This window comes from Mizuhopecten yessoensis, unplaced genomic scaffold (assembly GCF_002113885.1).
Source record: "Mizuhopecten yessoensis strain PY_sf001 unplaced genomic scaffold, ASM211388v2 scaffold10331, whole genome shotgun sequence".
Taxonomy (NCBI): domain Eukaryota; kingdom Metazoa; phylum Mollusca; class Bivalvia; order Pectinida; family Pectinidae; genus Mizuhopecten; species Mizuhopecten yessoensis.
Genome location: NW_018408493.1, coordinates 1,973,186 through 1,975,197, shown reverse-complemented (window position 1 = coordinate 1,975,197; position 2,012 = coordinate 1,973,186). Strand labels below are relative to the sequence as shown.

At 37.6% G+C, this 2,012-nt stretch overlaps 1 protein-coding gene across 1 annotated transcript in view; it reads left to right on the top strand.

Moving 5' to 3' along the window:
- The first annotated feature begins 317 nt into the window (after positions 1 to 317).
- Positions 318 to 2,012, top strand: part of LOC110460156 (F-box only protein 33-like) — a 15,685-nt gene continuing 13,990 nt past the window's right edge. Inside the window, exon 1 of the mRNA XM_021512896.1 lies at positions 318 to 839. Coding sequence (XP_021368571.1) covers positions 454 to 839 — 386 coding nt within the window. The 5' untranslated portion in view covers positions 318 to 453. The remainder of the gene's footprint in view (positions 840 to 2,012) is intronic.

Sequence of the window (2,012 nt, the reverse complement as noted above, 5' to 3'; positions counted from 1 at the left end):
ATTGTGATATCTTGTAATGGTATGCCTATTTTACCTGAATAATAATAATTATTATTATTATTTAAATGAACTGTGTTACAGGGTTCGTTATTTTTTACAAAAAGAAAAAATAATCTTGCATTCACTATGCATTATACGTTTGAGTCATTCCAAAACGTCTGTCATAGACATAACTGCATGTTATTAAACAAATAAAAATGCTTTAATTTCCACCGAAGGACTGTTCCTATCAGTGCCCTCTCCTTGCTGTACCATAAGTGTTATTGGCCTTTTTGTTCCAAACTCAAAATTACACAAAACATTACTTACTGTCTGTAAAGCTGAGCTTCTTGTTTCCTCCCACCGAAAATGAAGGACTTGAGCAAGTCTTCAATACATGCATCATGTACACAACAAAGTCACATGACCGTCACGTGATATTGCTTACAAACTACGTAGTGAAGTCGCAAAAAGATGGCAGCGGACCCGAACTGGGCCGTCTTGCCAAGCGTTACAGTTGTCGACATATTTTCGTACCTTTCGCATGATGATAAACTCGGAGCATCTTCTGTATGCAAGAGATGGAGAAGCTGTCTCTTTCACCCAAACTTATGGCAGAAGATACATTTACAGCTTCACAGCTCGAACCGATTGAAGACTAAGTTCCTCGCTGACAGATGTGGACATTTTGTACGGGAAATCACGATCAAGTTTTGCTCTCATAACATTACTGACGTTCGAGAGTGTGGTCGGATTTTGGACATTATGAAATGCAACAAAAATCTGCAACAATTTTGTTTACAGCCTTCCAGCTGTCATGTTGAATGGCCAGATAACAACACTGTGTATTTATTTGACAGGTAAGCAGTTAGCTCAGCTGGGAAGATTTAAACCAATCAAAATACGTCTATTTATAAATGTGTGTTTGTAAACAAATTGCGCATTGCAGGGAGTTTAAACATATTTACATTAATTAAGCACTTTCTAGAAAGACAGACAAGGTTGGGACATTTGGAATAGGCCTAGTTGTAAGCTGCATAAATGTAACTAAGAAGATACAAGGAAATAGTAAATGCTTCCGACCGTGCTCTGTGACACAACGAAGGTCGTTTCATGAGGCCTTTCCAAGGGGTATATTATTATTCGCCATTAAGAAATTAAAGAACCATATGTACATCAAGTGGGTTGAACTGCTATTATTTATACTTTAATTATTATAAAGCATTATTTCAAACTTCCCGTTGAGTATTAAAAACAAACTTCAATATTAATTTCGTCGATGATATTAAGTGTAACTTAAATATAAGAGCTTATGAGTTGGATTAAAACATCTCGGTGGCGTATGTACTGACTACTAACTACTGATCCCGAGTACTCCACCAGTGAAAATGTTTAATATTCAATTGCTTTAATACTGTATATTATAAGCTTATATAACAAATGGAGGCTAGAATAATTTTGTAAAATCTGCCTTTATGTGGGCTAGCTACTAAATATAAAATTATTCTGACCCAGGTTTCTACTGTTAATACTGAAATATACGCAAGTCTTTTTTTAGCTTTTGCGTTAGCCGCCAGCTATTGGTATTACTTTAGTTAATGAGCTCATATGCAGATATTCATAAATGTCGATTTCACACAGACGGCCTCTAGCGGTAGTCACTGGTACTAAATTGATTCATATACCGGACCTACTGTCTTTATTATGCATAATTTTGGACTCAAATGCACTTAAATGGCTTGTAAATATCATTACTTTTTAGGTCACCTGAGCTTTGCTCAGGTGACCTATTCCAATCGCTTTTCGTCCGTCGTCGTCCATCGTCCGTCGTCCGTCATCCATCGTGCGTCGTGCGTCGTGCGTCGTGCGTCGTGCGTAAACTTTTACATTTTCAACTTCTTCTCAAGAACCAGTGGATGGATTTTTTTCAAACTTGGTCAGAATCATCCTTGGTAGATGAGGCTTCAAAATTGTAAAATTGGGATTCCTACCCCAACCCCTGGGGCCAGGGCGGGGCCCCAAAGGGAAAATTA